This window comes from Adelges cooleyi, unplaced genomic scaffold (assembly GCF_023614345.1).
Source record: "Adelges cooleyi isolate 19-005CV unplaced genomic scaffold, UGA_ACOO_1.1 ACOO_flye_CR_arks_rails_tigmint_CR_PRNA_30, whole genome shotgun sequence".
Taxonomy (NCBI): domain Eukaryota; kingdom Metazoa; phylum Arthropoda; class Insecta; order Hemiptera; family Adelgidae; genus Adelges; species Adelges cooleyi.
The window spans coordinates 8,239,219-8,254,783 of record NW_026095971.1 but is presented as its reverse complement, the minus strand read 5'-3'; the positions used below and the strand labels follow the sequence as shown (position 1 = coordinate 8,254,783).

The following is a 15,565-nucleotide window of genomic DNA, read 5'->3' as shown; positions in this document are numbered from 1 at the left end:
TGGATAATGAGGGATTAGAATTAAAACTGTACAAACAATTTTTTTTAAAAATGAACGTATAAATCCAAAACAATTTACTCTGTTTATTTATGCAAAAATACCATTAATTAGTTTGTGCAGTTTAACATATGTGTAAACTCACATTTCAGCCTACTGGTCAAAATAAGCTCTGATACAAACATAAAATACTTAAGTATTTTATAAAAATAATAGTGTTTATAAAATTACTTACGCTACCTATATTTATTATAAGATAATATATAAAACGAAAGTCAAGGCGTTTCAAGTATAATTTAATGAACTATTTTTAATGAGAACTTAATATTTTCCCAAAGCGAAAGGATATTGGTTTCTGTCTAAAGATAAATGATTGTCTATCTGAATTTAAACTCATAAGAAACGTGATTCTCCTTGTGAAAATCTACTATCTAGAAGACTAGCTTTTTTCAGTATAGACTGTTTCTGTGCATTATCAAATCGATTTGATTGTAAATCAATTTCTCTACTAAATGGTCTTCTTTCTTGTGGTGACTTTTCTTTACTTTTTTCCTATAAATAATAGAAAACAAATAATAATTATTAATATTAACATTAATATTGAAAACAATTAAGCATTAATGATTTAATTATTATTATAATATTGTTACATAATCGACATAATTATTTTTTTTTTGTAATTTATTAAAAATCACAAGTTCAGTATGAAGAATGCCTATTTTATTCATTTGAAATTGTTCAGAGAAGTATGTTTTTAAGGTGATAATAATAATATATTTTTTTTTTATTAAATCATTATAATAAACCTAGTCAGCAATAATTCGAAGACAAATATATACTCTTAACATGAGTTTCAGCATTTTATATAACAGCAATGATCTTTTTCTTAATTAAAATATACAATGGATTTAAAATATTATAGTTATGTACGCTGTAGATAAGAAAATTTAATTTGTACCTTTAATAAGTACTAAATTTCAAGTTTGGTCAGTAGGTATTATTTTTAATAAATTTGTATCTAATACATCAGATTATTTTTTTAATGTTACCAAGAACTATTAACTATGAATAGAAAATAAATTATTGCTTAAAATCTAAACACCTTATTGTGAGTTATACAACTATTATATTCGAGCATTAACGTGGACAGCATTTACACTACTTTTTTAAAAAAAAGCCAATCACATCTAAATATGTGAAGATGGTCTTGTGGGACTGCTGGGTAGTCTCTAGTTATAAATAAACATAAATAATAATAAAAAAAAAATATTGAGAGTAGTACTAATTGCACCACAAGAGCATGCAAGGGCTTTAGGGTTAATTTTACCTTTTTTTCCTTTTTTAATTTTTCTTGGTGCATTTCAACTAAAGAATATGGTTTTCTTTTTTCAGAATTTTCTGCTAATTTTTCCATTTGTTGGTCACGTTTTTGAATTGAAATTTGTTTTAGAGCCATCATATTAGATGTTTCATCGAAATTTGGCTTATCTACTTTTTTCTGCTTGTCATGTGGCGTTTCTGTCCATTCTGATCGATTACTCATATCAGGGCCTTCACGTTTACGAAATTGTCTTGCACCTAGTCCAATATTAGCAGCTTTTTCAGGAGGTAATTCTAACATCCACATTTCTCTAGCTGAAACAGTCTTATCCTCATGCACCTTAAAATTACAAAAAGTTGATAGTTACCATTAAAAAAAATATATATACATTTTTAAAACAGTAGCAGGAGCCTATATTCAAATGTATTATCAATTGCAAAATATATAATTCTTAAATAAGCTTAACCTCCTAGCAGCTACCCAAACGGCATTTAAACCGCTTTAAATGAAAAAAAAGTGCTGCATCTATTATCTAAGCGTATGAGGTCAGCCTGGTGAGAATATTCTTTGTTCTCTAAATAAATTACTAACACATGCCAAAAAAAAAAAAATTCCTAAACAAGAATGAGTGATTTTTATTATAAATTTATAAAAATTTTACTTTTTTTCAAAATTTGTTTGCTTTTATAGCATACGGATTTCACTGCTACAATATATTTTGCAAAAATAATAATTAAAGTATAGTAATCATTATATTACATAATGATGAATGCACCAATTACGAAAACTAATATTTTTTTATATTTAACCTACGTAGTATGAATTGCTTTTAAGTCACTAAAAAAGGTAATATAAAAAGTAATATTTTTTGACCATTCAAAACAATGGCATTACTTTTCATGGTTAAATGAGAAAAATATTAGTTTTTCAAGTTGATGACTTTCAGATATACCGCGTTGCAACTATCGCAGCCCTGGAGATGAACTCTGCAAAGTCCAAAATGTCAGCTAACAACTATTAACACGGATATATTTGTAAGTCATCCAAATGATATTTCAACCCATGAAAACTTCTACACGTTCATGTTTTAGTTTTTGCCATTAGAGAGGTAAATGTATTAGTCTCAACATAAATTTTGAAATATACTAGCTTTCATTACATAATGAAACATTACTTTTTGTAAAGGGCGTTGTTATAATAAGTACAAGAAATTAATTAATTTTTAAAATACAAAATTGAATATTAGAAATTAGTAATTCTATAACATTATACAAGAAGCATGTACACTTTTAGCATTAAAAATAAGTAAATAAATAAAAAAAAGGAATAATATTTTAAGTGTAAGACCTACAAAGAAATTTAAATAATAATTTATACAATAATTATATCAAAATCTTGTTTAATAATTAATGTACAAGTTGATTTTATATTACTTTGCATAACTTACTTCCCCTGCAAATTTTCTTTTCATATATTCAGCCCTCAATTCCAATTGTTTTTGAATGAATATTTGCTCAGAATCTGAGACAATTAAATTGTCTGGCAAAGGACCTATACCAGCAGTGTCATCATTTAATTCTATGTTTTCTGGAATTTCAAAGCCTGGAGGTAGAGACGGTCCAGGCACAACTTTTTTTTGTACTAAATGTGGTGGTAACTTTGGGCCGTATTCATTATCTTGAACATTTGGAGCGTCATTTAAATTTTTTGTATTACAATTTAATAAACAAGAAGGTATTATAGGACCAATTGCATTTTTTTTTTCTTTCTCATCCAATATTTGATCTTGTTCCAGAGGTAAAGAATTCTTCAGTGGAACAATTGGTGTTGGATAATTAGTATCTTTAGAACGTTTATGTTTCTTATGTTTTTTATGGGATTTACCCATTGTTTTTTATTTAGTTACAAGATTTAAACATCTAAAAGTACTTAGCCATTAAAACAAATATTTTAAAATTTAAATGTCTAACTAAAGTTGCAATACAGTAATAACATTTTAAGTACTTATGTAAAAGAGTAACTATAATTTAATGAAGAGCGTTTTTATTGTAACGTCCAAATTGTTAAGTTTTAACTGTATACAGTATAAACTATAATAGAATAGGATGAAAATAGTTCATAGTTCATACTTTGTGTAGATACTAGATAGAATTCTGAAATCTTGATTATTATCTCTTTTTCCATATATAAACTTAACCATATCTACAATGTAAACAGTAAACACTGTTCCCAAAGGCGCTATTCCACTGCTACCATGTTCGCGTATCACAGCTACGTCGTCTGTCGGTCGTGCCATAGATATATAATCTCGCCATCTTCCGCCATCTTGGTGGGAATTAGAACCTTTTCACGCGAGAATAATAAATGTTTTTAACAATCAAATATATATATATATATATATATAATATTGATATTATAATATTATATATTATATGCATTGATAACACACATAAATCCCACTAGAATGGCTGACCGTCGGCTTCAATTCTTATCGCTAGTTAGTAATCTATAGAAAGTTTTAGGTTATATTTATTTGATAATCGATGATACTGTTGACAGCAGTTGTTAATGTAGTAACACGGTTATCTTATAATTACATAAATCATTGAGCAATAAGCATAATATTTAAGATTGCACTGGCCATGGCACCAAATTGTAAAGTAAAGTAATGATTATAAAAATTAAAAAATATGTTATTCAATTTCTAAATTGTGATTTGTGAATTATTTATATTCTGTGATAAAGTATTTGGTTTGTCATGCAATATTCTATACTTGTAACATTAAATAATTCCATTTGGCATTTAATCCAACATTTGGCTTAAAACTCCCAACGTTTTTCTTCAGGTATCTATTCAGTGTAATTTAACTTAAACGTATATTGACATATTTGTCTTTAATCCATTACTGTGTGTTCTCTTTAACTAGCTGATTTTTCTCTCATCAATTCAAAATGTATGATTCAGTAAAAAAGTTAATTTCCCGTCACAAGCGAAAATTAATATTCAGTGGAGCATTTCTCTGTGGTACTGCTTATGTGGTTTACACAATTAAAAAGAAAATTGCTGAAAAACGTGAAAAGGATAGTCGTGAATATGTGGAACGTTGCAGACGTCAACAGCATTATGAGGCAACAGAAAATACATCTGACCGTATGATAATAGAATTTATAAAGCAGTTACATTTGAAATATTTTGTAAAAAACTTGTGCATTGATGATATTATTGAACAATTAAAAAAAAAAAATAGCGTTGAACTTTGGGAAAAAATGAGAATTTGTGTTTTTACAAGAGCTTGTTTGCTTGTTTATGCTGAGACATTATTAGTAATAACATTAAAAATACAATTAAATTTGTTGGGTGGTGTTGTATATAAAAGCTTATCTCAAGATTCACCACCAATTTGTTCAAAAACTCAAGAAGATTATTTATCCATGTTTGGTTATTTTATTGAAGAAGGAGTTCAGCGTCTTGAAGAGTATTTACGCAATAAAGTTCTAAAATATGTACAACAAGTTCCTATTCAAGAACAGTATAATTTACAGGATTTGGAAAAAATATTTTATCTCATACAAACTGATGTAGCTAGTGATTCAGACAGTCCCTTTCGATGCATTGATTCATATGTTTTACACCAAGTGTCTCAACCCCGAGAAGCATTATTGCAAGATATGGTGAATGAAACCAGAGAGTTACTAAAAAATGAAGAAATAATGTCAGTAGCACGTTACTGCACGTGTCATAGTTTCAACAAGTTAATGGATACAATTATTGTAAACATGCCAAATCGATCAGTTGCATTACCTACTACCGTACAAATGCCATTTGCAAAATGGCTACCAATTTTAGACAGATCAGTTAAAGTAACAGAAAATGGGGATTGTAATTTTAAACAAGATGTGCATATTGATTCAAAAGTTAAGGTTTTAAGTGCAAATGTGTATGAGGGGTTTTGTTCTGCTTAATTTAATTTATATTTATCATTTGTTAGCTTGTTAAATAGGTGTTTTTTAATATTATATACTATATTTATACAGTTGTATATTGAATGACAAATTTAATATTGTATTTTTTTAGAAGTTAATATTGGTATTTTATTTTTAGTCTTTATTCAAATTTGTTTATCATAAATGAAATAATTGACTTACACCCCTTAAAAATATCTTAATTAGTTTGTATAAAACGTCAGTTAACACTTATATTATTTTGTCTGAAAAATGTGTACTTAAAATCTACAAATTGAGTTGCAATCCATTAAACAAAAATGTTCAATTTAATTTTAAAAGGTAAGGTGATGAGTTTCTTTAAAAAAGTAAAATTTTGATGGAAATATAATAAAGAATATATACATTATATATAAGATGTAATAGTATTACATTTTTCAACCTGAGTATCTTTCATAGTCTTTCTTTTCTAGCACCTGTCCCACAATATAGTTTTGGAAGTTGAAATTGAACTTTATTTATGTTTATATCGGTCATATAATAAATACAATTATGCATTTGTGTTTACAGACAGTGCCGTTTATAAGGGAGAGGGAATATAAAGCGCTTTCTTCAAAAGGCAAGTTTCATTAATTTCGTCCTTTATTCCGTATAAATAATTAAAATCAATTTGACATGTTTTTCAATTATTAATTTTTTAATATTAATTGATTAGTGACTTTTAAAATGCTATATGATTGTTTCATCGAGCCGGCGGGACTAGATGACGTCACTAAGTCATGCACTCATGCGTATTTAAGTTATCAGTTTGGTATTATAATTTTAAATATACCTCAATTTATGTTGGTGTATATCTAAATACGACGATAGCCGTGCTCGCACCACCCTCCCGCCTCCCACCGCGTAATAGTTTCCATTAGTATAAGGCCCTGGACACTGATAAAAACTAACACGGGGGAAGATACCACGCAAAAACGCGGAGGCCATTTTCTTAAGGCTACACCGCTTTATGTTATACCTGCACATTATTATATTTAATTGTGTAAACACAATACTAAATAGGACCTGTAAACCTGGTTTTTACGAATCGTCACATATTTGTTTACATCGAAAGTGACTCTTCTGCTTTTATCATTTAATAGTGGGCCGCAGGTTATTATTTATTTCTTTTTCCAATAGTAGCCATTTTGCGTATATTGATAACTCAATTTTCCGACATACCTATACTTTTTTACCTTATTATATTAATGCAAGAGTTCATTGTTCTTAAAGTCTTAAACTTCTAATCATATTTTTATACTTATAAGTTATATTCCAGTTAATTTGTCACGGAAAAAGAACCATATTTGATAAAATAGAACTTTATTACTCTGTACTCATCATTGTACTACTGTTTCGGTAAGTCTGACCCTGATTTCTAAATTTCTACTCAATTAAATCTCTAGGTCAATACCATGAAAGTTGTTTTGATCCTTAGTATATGTCACGTATTATTTTTATTCATCAACATGTTGATTACCTTTGCCATATAATTGAATTGGTTAAAATATGTTTCTATTGTTTTATTCTTTTTCAGATGTCACTAATAGAATAAATTATGATAGGATAATTATAACATAAAGAAATTGCTAGTATTTAAGTTATGGAACTAAAAGTTTGGGTCGAAGGCATACAGCGTGTTGTTTGTGGTGTTACAGAATCAACAACTTGTCAAGTGAGTTGTATAATCTGAAATTAGCAAAAATATAACCAGCTTAGAGTAGGGTTCAATTTATATAATTGGATGCTTGTTATAAGTAACAATCAGGCACATAGCCACCCCCCTGGTTCTAACACCCAAAACACCCCTGGCTACCTGTTAACAATTATCATTATTTTTTATCTACATTATAACACAATATTTTATTCTTGTAAACATATTTGACAATCAACTTTGAATAAAGATTGAGTTCTAATATACTTATTATATTTCAGGATGTTGTATATGCGTTGGCTCATGCTACTGGTAAGACTGGACGGTTTACATTAATCGAGCGTTGGCGTAACAATGAGCGACTTTTGGCACCACAAGATCATCCAGTAACTGTATGTATCTTATTTATTTAATTGTATTTCAAAATTCCACAAGATATCTTATTTTCGCAAAATTTGTTTTCTAACAGTACTAAAAAGAAATACTGTTATCAGAATAGGAATATAAATGAAAACAATTTTTGGGCATTTACTATACTAGACACCCTTTTTTCCCCCGCCATCTTGTAGTGTTTTTTACGACGATTACAAATTTGTAGTCAGAAATCGGTAGATACCTATGGTTCAAAAGTTATAACTACTTTCCCTTGTATAAAACATTAGGGGTAGGCCATCTATGTGTGCAACGACAGTGGGCAGCTGCGACGGCGCAAAGTTACAAAAGAGCTTAATATTTTTTGTTATTTTTAAATGTAGGTTAGGTTAGGTTAGATTCAGTCTCGTTAGGTCGCTGACACTTCCTGAGCAGTATCAAGTTAGTTTAGTTCTTTAAGCAAGTTAAGCAGTTTAGTTCTTTCCTCTGGGGTTATGGGGGTGTGCGCCCCATCCCAACAAAGAGTCCTGAAATGGCTCGAGTCGGCTTCTAGAGCCAGCAGGCGTAGGGAGTTGCTTTATATAAGTCAAGTTTATATATTTACCATAGTGTTTGTTTTAAAAAGGGATTTGTTTGCAAATTTTTCCCTGTTCTAACAAACTACCTCTTTGGGCATAGATTTGTAAAATTATTGACCTGCCCTTCGTGATGGTTTTTTTTTTGTACAACTCAGTTTGTATAATATTTATTAATGCGGAAAAGTTCAAAGTTCAAGTAGCTATAACTTTAGAACAAGAGGTGTCCTCCAATTTCTGACTTCAGATTACTATTCAGATTTGTTCTAATATTTGTCATTTTTACATTTTATCTAATGGTAATTGAAAGCAAAGATTAACCTAAGTGAGCGGTGGTATCTGTTAAAAGGAGCACAACAAAAGAACACTTATATATCTTTATAGTGATAAGCTTTCAATCTCCTATAAAGCTTGAAAATAATAATTTATGGAAATCAGTAGCAATTAGATTTAATAGTATGAGTTTTTGAACTAATTTTTTTTAAATTTATATTAACATATTTGGAACAATAAGTCTGTTAAGTAAATTTGAAGTGAAATAGAGTACTTAAATATGTATAAAATGTTGTATAACGTGCATTTTTCTATTATTTAATTAGAATTTAAAAATGATTCAATTTTTTATTTTCACTGCAGGTATTGATGAAATGGGGAGAATACGCCAATGATGTACAGTTTATATTACAACGTTCTGGCAATGTTTCATCAAACAATAATACAGTGAATAATCTAAAGCTTAGTGAATCTGATGCTGTACCTTATTTTGCTCAAGAACGTAATAGAGACACTAGAAAATCATTGATATTTAGTAATATTGGTATGTTAAAATTATGAAACCAATTTATTTTAATTTACTTACAGGTAGAAGCAGACATTATGCTTTAGGTAGGCAATAGCTTCAAAAGTGGCCCCTAAAAACCATTAAATGCTGGCTCATGAAATGAAATATTTACTAAAAAGCTCTCGGGTCAGGCTGAGGTGGGAATCTGAAAATCCAGATTTTTCCAACAAAACAAAAAAACGCTAATATTTATACAATTTAAACCTGTATACTTAAGTAAAATATTTTTAATGAAAATGTAAAATTAAAACAATACCAAAACAATAAATTATAATAAATTTGGATTTAAAAAAATCCAAAAACAAAATGTAGTCCCAAGTAAAGATTTTTTTTTTTTAATTTTTTTTAAAACATTTTACTTGGGTACACAGTTTTATATTGTATTAATATTTATACGATTTTTAAGTCTTCTTCTTTACTTAAGGCCTTGCCTTGTCGTTGTAAATCTGGTTCTCCTTATTCTTATGTTTAACCTTCATTGCTTGATGTTTGGGAAAATTAATGATTTTTAAGTGGCTTAAATAAAATTTTTTTTTAAATTTGGGTTTTCTTATTCCAATCATTAGTCAGGCTACAATGTTTTGGCCCATGCAGACCTGTTATCCGATTAGGAGTACAGCTTATACAGCTGTACTCCTAATCGCATATACTCCTACTCATCATATAGTGTCACGTAAGACTTAACTACTGAGTTTGATTTCTGCAGCACTGCTAAAATATAGATGATGTCTGTTCCCACCTCGCACAGGCTCTGCTTATTCGGTGGGGTATTAAAAATTAAAAACTAAAAATAACTGTAAAAATGTTTACATATATGGGCATGTGGACACTTCAGTGTTCATGTAATTAATACATCAATATAAAATAAAAGTTTTGTTTTATCTAAATGTTATATATTAGGCTTGTTCCAATTATTAAAAAGACATTTTGTTGTGTGCAAGCCAGGTAGTATTAAATAAGAGGATGTAAAAATGCCATTTTTTATATATTTTCTATATGTTAAGTAATTAAATTGTAATTGTTAAACCATTTTGTGTATTATTTATTTTTGTTTATTAAGGTAATCGTTTACCCGATAATGTAGGAGTTGTGCGAGGAATTCCTCAAAGACCAAACACATTGCTGACACCTGGAGCCACAGCGCCATTAACAGTTGTTTCATCATCAACTACTGGTGATGGTTCATCTACTTCGCCAATAAATACTTCTAGTCATTTGAATAAAGTAACTTTGTTTATTGTTTTTATAATACAAAATATGAAAAGCAGAACGAACATTTTTTATAAATAAAACAAAAAATATTAAATTGGGTTTAGATGTGTGTATTTTTTGCCAATTAAAGATTTTTAAAGTTTCAAAACATTTTAAATTAATTTTTTTATGCCTGCTATACACTCGGTCAATTTGGTGTATAGCACATGTAGTATTGAGTGCTTGATCTTCCAGTTCTGCTAGTTTTGCGCTAAGATCCATTTAGGTAGTCTGTAGAATATTTAAGCGAGTTCTCTTTTACAATATAATACAAATCATTACTTTTTCAAAAGCTAATAATTGAAAATTTAGTTTTAATCTTCTTAAGTTTTATGGTGTATAGATAAATATTGTTCTTTATTCAACAATATAAACTTATATTCTAATGTAATAAAATAATATTTTTTAAGGAGCAAACATCTACACCAATAAATAGTAGTATTTTACAAACTTCTGGCAGTCCAAGTAAAAAATATGACAGTCCAAATGTTCGACCGCCAACAGCTAGAGCATTACCCCCGTACAGAGAGCCACCTCCACCTTCTGTCAGTCCAGCTAGAATATCTCCTACAACAGTGTGTAGTGATCGATTAAAACAACCAATATTTAAGGTAATGATACAAATTATTTGTTAATACAATTTTATGTTTTTCTAATTCTAATACTTGGTGATAATGTTTGTAGGAATACCAAAATGAAAATAATGGCAACAGTTCTAATGTGATGTACAACCCACAGTATAAAGATCTTGTTAGACTTATAAATTATCAAAGAGATAAATTGTCCATACAACAAGCTGAGCTAACCAAGTATGATGCAGAAATAATGTATTGGGAAGGAAAAACTAAAGAGCAACAACATCAAATGGATTTTATGGCCCAAGAAGCTGCACGTATTGAAGCAACTGGTCGTCATACAGAAGAACAGGTTGGGTTATTATTTTAAAATGTTTAAATCATAACTACTTATCTCAGAAGTTATTTACTTGGTTTTGTTTTGGATAAATATTATGATCAATTTAATTTAGTGTCTATAGTCCGGCTCACGAAAACTGAACGTTGACATCAGCGCTACCAGTGGCAAATTGTCATTAGTGGGTATCAAAATAATTGGCGGGCTTTTTGAAATGTTTAAATGTACATATTTTATTATTTTATCTCATGCCCTACGTTATGTGTTAAGCATATAGCAATTAAAAACAATTAATAAAAATATGTTTAGTATGTATATTTTACCATAACAGCTGACTCTATCCAACAGCTGATAACAACAATAATACGTACCATACGGAGAACCATTGGCATCGACAATATTTGGCCACCACCCATTGGCCTTAAACGTTCAGTTTTCGTGAGCTGGACTATAGTTATCAACAAATGTATACAACCTCACATAACTTTGGAACCTATTTTTTATAAAGCTATTGCTTGACGTTATTTTAAAGGCGCACAAAACACAAAAAATATGTTTTTTTAATTTAAAAGAACGTTTAATTCTAAGAAAAATGATATAGGTTTGACGTTCCTACTCACAATATTCAATGAGTAGAACATTGAAAAAAGACGCGTGACGTCATTGGGCCGAGCTCAATATGTAAATAATGCTCAATAATCAATATGAGCTCTATGTGTAAATGAAATATCAAAAATAAAATGTATAGGTTAGTAAATCATTTTGTAAAGCGAGCTACTTCTAATTGTGTAAGATAAGCAATTATGTCGAACTCGGCCCAATGACGTCACGCGGCTATTCTAAATATCCTAATATCTCCTTAAACATTAATTTTTTTTGCATCGGATTTTGACCAAATCGTTTTTAATAGTTCTGACTACAATAAATAAACATTTAATAATAATTTTAAAAAAAATTGTTTTGTGTTGTGTGCTCCTTTAACCTGAAAAATATGTACAATGTTTTTGATTATGAAGAAAAATAAGTGATATTTACTAGTTTTAGTCTCTAAAAAGGTACATTCGTGTTTTTAATCTGTAAAATGATTGCTAAATGAAAATAGAGTCAATTAAATAGAAATTGATAGAAATAAATTCTTCTACGTCTTTTCTAAAGAATAACTTTTTATTTTTGGGCTTAAAAAGTTAACAAAGAACTACATTTAAACAAAAAATTGCTTGATAAATTAATGTAAGCAAATATATAAGCGATGCTGATAAATTAAATTATATTATTAAATCCTTATTTCATCGCTAGATTGATCAGTACATTGGAACAGAAATACGTCTTAACTCCTAAGTTGCATGCATGTGAGATGGACACAACATATAAAAAGATATCTAATCCCTTTCATAAAAAAAATTGTTGTTTTAATACTTTTTAATATTATTTGTTTTGTACTTGCAATTAAAACTAATCAATTGTAACTAATGAAAAAGTAGTGGAGTAAATAGTGCACTCGAATAAAAAATATATACATTGTACTCATCACATACATTTATAAATGCTAGAAAATTATTAATGTTTTCAAATTGAATTTTAAACAGTTAATGAATAAGTAATTTACATTTCAACTAAATAAGAATATTATATTCTGTATAACAGCTTTTTAAAAATAACTCAATGTACTATTTGTGAAATACGTAACTACTGCTGTAAGACTGGTTGTAGTCATAGTGTACACAAAACTCAACTTTGGATAAGACGTTTTTTAGTTAAAAATAACATACTTTAAGGCAGAGGCAGATAGGGTACATTTTTGTTGAGCCTTAGAATAGGTTATCAATATTAAAATAATTATAAAAAGCCTAAATCCCTGTATTTATAAATATCAGTACATACATTTTCATAAATAATGAAAGTACATAGATAACTGTATTTGTTATTTTCAGTACATATTTTTTTTTTTGGGGGGGGGGATGTCAAAAATAAATATTTATTAATAGGTATTACAATAATAAAATTGGTTAGACCCTTCTGTATATTTTCATGTACTGAATAACGAACACTAGATATAGTATATAAATATAAAAAAAACCTACCGAGGAAAGGGCCTATCAAAAAAAAGCCCTATCCGCTTATGATTTGAAATAGTGAATAATATATTCATAATTTAATTTATATTGCAAATTGAAGTACAATTAAAATCTAAACTATATTTTATTAAAAATAATTTTAGTTAAGACTTTTTGGCCAAGTCGAAGAAGAAAATGATATTGTTAGACAACAAGAAAAAACATTAAAATCTGAAATGACATTATTAAGATCTAAATTAGCTAATTGTGAAACTGAGTTACTGGTTTGTAAAAATAAGATACGACTTTTAATGGAAGAAGTAGAAATGGAACAAAAAATGTTGTCGCGAGATTTAGAAGAGAAACGCAGAGCTGAACGTGGTATAATGAAAGAAGTAGATAGACTGCAAACTGAAGTTGAACGAGCTAAACAAGAAACAGAAATGGCTGCTCAAGTTGGAGATGGTTTACGAAAAGAAGTTAGTATTGCCAATTATATTAAATTAATTAAAAGTTCAATAGTTATTTACCTATTATTTTTTCTACAGGTTGCCATTTTAGAAACAACTATAGCTGAGAAAAAAAGACAGGTTGATAAACTTGTTACAGATATGAAGGAAGCAAATTTGCAATCATTAGCGATTTCACCACCAGATGAGTTAAAGTTTATTCTTGAAGGTAAATTATTAATAATTCTATTACTTAGAATATATAGGATTAAAAAGTTTTAATTGACAATTATTTTAAATGTAAAATATGTAAAAAAAAATATCCATAAGACAACTTGTTTTTAAAATAAACTAAAAACAGTTTAGAAATTAAAGTAATAGTTTTACTGAATATACTTTATTTTGATAACTATTGCTCAAAAAATGGTCCTAAGAATTCATATTAGTATATTACAATGACCAAAGATCAAATCCTCATAGATACACTGTATATAATAAATATACTTTTGATCTACATAAATTCCAAAAAAAAGGTGCCTAATAAATTGTACTATTACCAAATATAACTAATGAAGCATTAACTAAAATACAATATGTGTACAATAATTATAAAAGATAATTCTAAGAGTATTTATAAAATGTTTATTAAGTTACACCAATTAAATTAACATTGTTACATTATCATTTATAATCATATATTTAGAGTGGATTGTGTGAATTTCAGTTTTTTTTTAGGTTCCATCTTATGCAGTTGGGTAAAAAAAATGTTATGTATGTTTGAAGTCATATAGGCGATTGTGCACGACATTTGAATATTTTAAGTCAAAATTATACTTCTTAAATAAATAGAATATTGACTTTAAAAAAATGTTTAACTCTATTTAATTTGAATAATCATTTAAATAATTTAAAAGTATAATATTTAGTTATTAAATAACATAAATAACAATAATAAATATCAAATTTGGTAATCTGGAATTCCCCTGTAATTTCTGCCTAGATAAAGTAAAGTTATTTTAAATTATTGTTGTACAAATATTTGTGTGATATTGTTATGTATGTATTTAGGGGCTCAAAGACCAGGAAGTACTCGTAAGATGATAGGATCACCAAGACAGCTTGAAAATGCTGCACCAACGAGCAAAAATCCACATGGAGTTTGGGTTTAGCTTCTTTGTTACCTATCAAAATCTCTAGTAATTTATATAATTTTATTTTTTTAATTATTTGATAATTTCACAAAATTTTAGTTGTTTTTGTGTGCTATAATACAAATTTGGATTATATATAAATTATTATATAATTTGTTGTATTGATAATCATTTATGGTAATTTTTTATCGCTGCACATCACTTGCACTTTTTTTCATATTTTTCTTTTACCAAAAATTAAAATACTTTTTTAATTTGATCTCTGTATAATGTACTATAATTATTAAGTTCTACTCACCAGTTTTTTTTATTAATTCAGCTCATATAATTATAGGTATGTTGATTTTTTTTAATGTAACCAAACAAATTTATTCGAGCAAAAAATTATTTATTTGTATTTTAATTTATCACATCACAGTTCACAGTAATCATTTTGTTTCAGTTATCTTTTCACCGCAATCTGCATGCCCACTTTTTTTTATTAAATTTATACTCGAGTTATCATATTGAGGAATGTCTACTTGTTTTATTTTAAAAATAAACTTAATTGTACATTAAAGCATATAATTTGAAATACTTATTACAATGTATACATTGTTAGTGCCACTGAAAATTGAAATACAATTTTTATAGCATACTTAGTATTTATTGAAAATGCACACTGACATTAGTTAGTACTGTTTATTATTACTATGACTGTAGTGTTAAACAATTATTCTTTATTTTACTATCTAATATATATTTATATTATTTAAAAAATAATACATTATAGGTACAAAATAATTTTTTTTCTCAAAAATTTGTGTTCAAGATATGTTTTTATGTTATTTTTTTTTACATATATTTATTTATTTATTTATATATGTATAATTTATTAGTCAATTTTTTTTTATATATGTTTATTTTTAACTTATTTTAGCCATTGTTGAACAATAATTACACAAATATAATTGCATTTACTGTAAATCGTCTGTTGATTCAGTTTTTTTATAGCAAAAGACCAACTG

The 15,565-nt window shown here is 27.8% G+C and overlaps 3 protein-coding genes across 3 annotated transcripts; 2 read left to right on the top strand and 1 right to left on the bottom strand.

The window, feature by feature from the left end:
• Positions 1-63: 63 nt before the first annotated feature.
• LOC126838828 (GPALPP motifs-containing protein 1) lies at positions 64-3,571 on the bottom strand. The gene is made up of 3 exons (XM_050573569.1): positions 2,766-3,571; positions 1,325-1,657; positions 64-549 (listed from the first exon to the last, which is right to left on the bottom strand). The coding sequence occupies exons 1-3, from the start codon at positions 3,204-3,206 to the stop codon at positions 391-393; spliced, it is 933 nt and encodes a 310-aa protein (XP_050429526.1). The 5' UTR covers positions 3,207-3,571; the 3' UTR covers positions 64-390.
• Positions 3,572-3,883: 312 nt separating this feature from the next.
• On the top strand, positions 3,884-5,562 carry LOC126838435 (peroxisomal biogenesis factor 3). Its single transcript, XM_050572837.1, has 2 exons — positions 3,884-4,164; positions 4,246-5,562. Exon 2 carries the CDS (start codon positions 4,271-4,273, stop codon positions 5,279-5,281), a length of 1,011 nt encoding a protein of 336 aa, XP_050428794.1. The 5' UTR covers positions 3,884-4,164; positions 4,246-4,270; the 3' UTR covers positions 5,282-5,562.
• A 940-nt stretch (positions 5,563-6,502) lies between these two features.
• Positions 6,503-15,230, top strand: LOC126838692 (ras association domain-containing protein 8). Its single transcript, XM_050573325.1, has 10 exons — positions 6,503-6,658; positions 6,837-6,974; positions 7,235-7,345; positions 8,537-8,717; positions 9,802-9,965; positions 10,403-10,603; positions 10,677-10,919; positions 13,123-13,437; positions 13,507-13,636; positions 14,476-15,230. The coding sequence occupies exons 2-10, from the start codon at positions 6,903-6,905 to the stop codon at positions 14,574-14,576; spliced, it is 1,518 nt and encodes a 505-aa protein (XP_050429282.1). The 5' UTR covers positions 6,503-6,658; positions 6,837-6,902; the 3' UTR covers positions 14,577-15,230.
• Positions 15,231-15,565: the final 335 nt, after the last annotated feature.

Excerpts from the sequence above, each read along its gene's own strand:
- LOC126838828 (XM_050573569.1), bottom strand. The coding sequence starts at position 3,206 with ATGGGTAAATCCCATAAAAAACATAAGAAACATAAACGTTCTAAAGAT. Across the intron at positions 1,658-2,765 it reads AAAGAAAATTTGCAGGGGAA|GTGCATGAGGATAAGACTGT; the intron begins GTAAGTTATGCA and ends TGTAATTTTAAG. Across the intron at positions 550-1,324 it reads AATTAAAAAAGGAAAAAAAG|GAAAAAAGTAAAGAAAAGTC; the intron begins GTAAAATTAACC and ends TATTATTTATAG.
- LOC126838435 (XM_050572837.1), top strand. The coding sequence starts at position 4,271 with ATGTATGATTCAGTAAAAAAGTTAATTTCCCGTCACAAGCGAAAATTA.
- LOC126838692 (XM_050573325.1), top strand. The coding sequence starts at position 6,903 with ATGGAACTAAAAGTTTGGGTCGAAGGCATACAGCGTGTTGTTTGTGGT. Across the intron at positions 10,920-13,122 it reads GTCGTCATACAGAAGAACAG|TTAAGACTTTTTGGCCAAGT; the intron begins GTTGGGTTATTA and ends AAATAATTTTAG. Across the intron at positions 13,438-13,506 it reads GAGATGGTTTACGAAAAGAA|GTTGCCATTTTAGAAACAAC; the intron begins GTTAGTATTGCC and ends TTTTTTCTACAG.